Source organism: Bison bison, unplaced genomic scaffold, assembly GCF_000754665.1.
Source record: "Bison bison bison isolate TAMUID 2011002044 unplaced genomic scaffold, Bison_UMD1.0 scf7180017864383, whole genome shotgun sequence".
Taxonomy (NCBI): Eukaryota; Metazoa; Chordata; class Mammalia; order Artiodactyla; family Bovidae; genus Bison; species Bison bison.
The window spans coordinates 4,591,330-4,592,381 of NW_011494955.1; the positions used below are offsets into that span (position 1 = coordinate 4,591,330).

The following is a 1,052-nucleotide window of genomic DNA, read 5'->3' on the forward strand; positions in this document are numbered from 1 at the left end:
ATCTGGCACCGTGGGACCCACCAGTCTTCCTGAGGGAGCAGAAACCCTGGGACGGGCACCCTCTGAATGCAGGGTGTGCAAAAAGAGCTTTCCTTATCAATCTCAGCTTACCCTGCACCAGAGGACACACACAGGAGAGAGGCCCTTTCAATGCGACATCTGTGCCAAAGGTTTCATACAGCTTTCAGATCTGCGGGTTCACGAGCGGATCCACACTGGCGAGAAACCCTACAGCTGTGATGTCTGCCTCAAGAAGTTCACCCATGACTCCACGCTGCGTGCTCACAAGAGGACCCACACCCAGGAGAAGCCTTTCTGCTGTGAGCACTGTGACAGAGCTTTCAGCCACCGAGGGAACCTCAACGTTCACCGACGCACCCACTCTGGGCTCAAGCCCTACCTGTGCCCCGAGTGTCACAGTGCCTTCCGTCATCTGGGGACTTTCAAATGCCACCGGAAAATCCATTCCAGATGACTGGCTCAGGACCCTGCCTGCAGGTCCAAGTGCCTTCTGCTCCGAGAAGGAAATTTGGGATTATTTGTCACTTATGTGATACAAAAAAAGGGTGACATGTGAAGAACTTATGATCATACTGGAACCTGATGGGGTTCCAGTCACATGAATGTGGTGAATATTTGAGTGATGACTTATCTTTCCCTTCAGATTTTGTTTTCTACTTTAGTGTAGCCTATGTTTTGTGATAAGTTTTGGCTTTGTGTTGTCCTTCTTCAGTGAATGCAGGTCTCATTAGTTTTCACTACTTCTTCGTGAAACTGACTGAGGTCACTGCTGATTGTCCCCCCATTAGGCAAGATTTAATTGTACAATAGGATGCTCTTAGCAGAGTGGCCAGAGGAAAAAGAGGATAACCAGTGAAATTTAAATTTCAAATAAACAAAGACATTTCTGTCAAATAAGTGTCCTGGGTATTTCCCCTTCCAAGATTTTTTTTTATTATTTTTTATTTAACTTTACAATCTTGTATTGGTTTTGCCATATATCAACATGAATCCACCACAGGTATACTCGTGTTCCCCATCCTGAACCCTCC

The 1,052-nt window shown here is 46.4% G+C and overlaps 1 protein-coding gene across 1 annotated transcript in view; it reads left to right on the forward strand.

Moving 5' to 3' along the window:
• The window catches only part of LOC105001699 (zinc finger protein 182-like), a 2,636-nt gene extending 2,161 nt beyond the window's left edge, over positions 1–475 (forward strand). Inside the window, exon 2 of the mRNA XM_010858075.1 lies at positions 171–475. Within this exon, the coding sequence (XP_010856377.1) occupies positions 171–475 (305 nt within the window). The remainder of the gene's footprint in view (positions 1–170) is intronic.
• Positions 476–1,052: the final 577 nt, after the last annotated feature.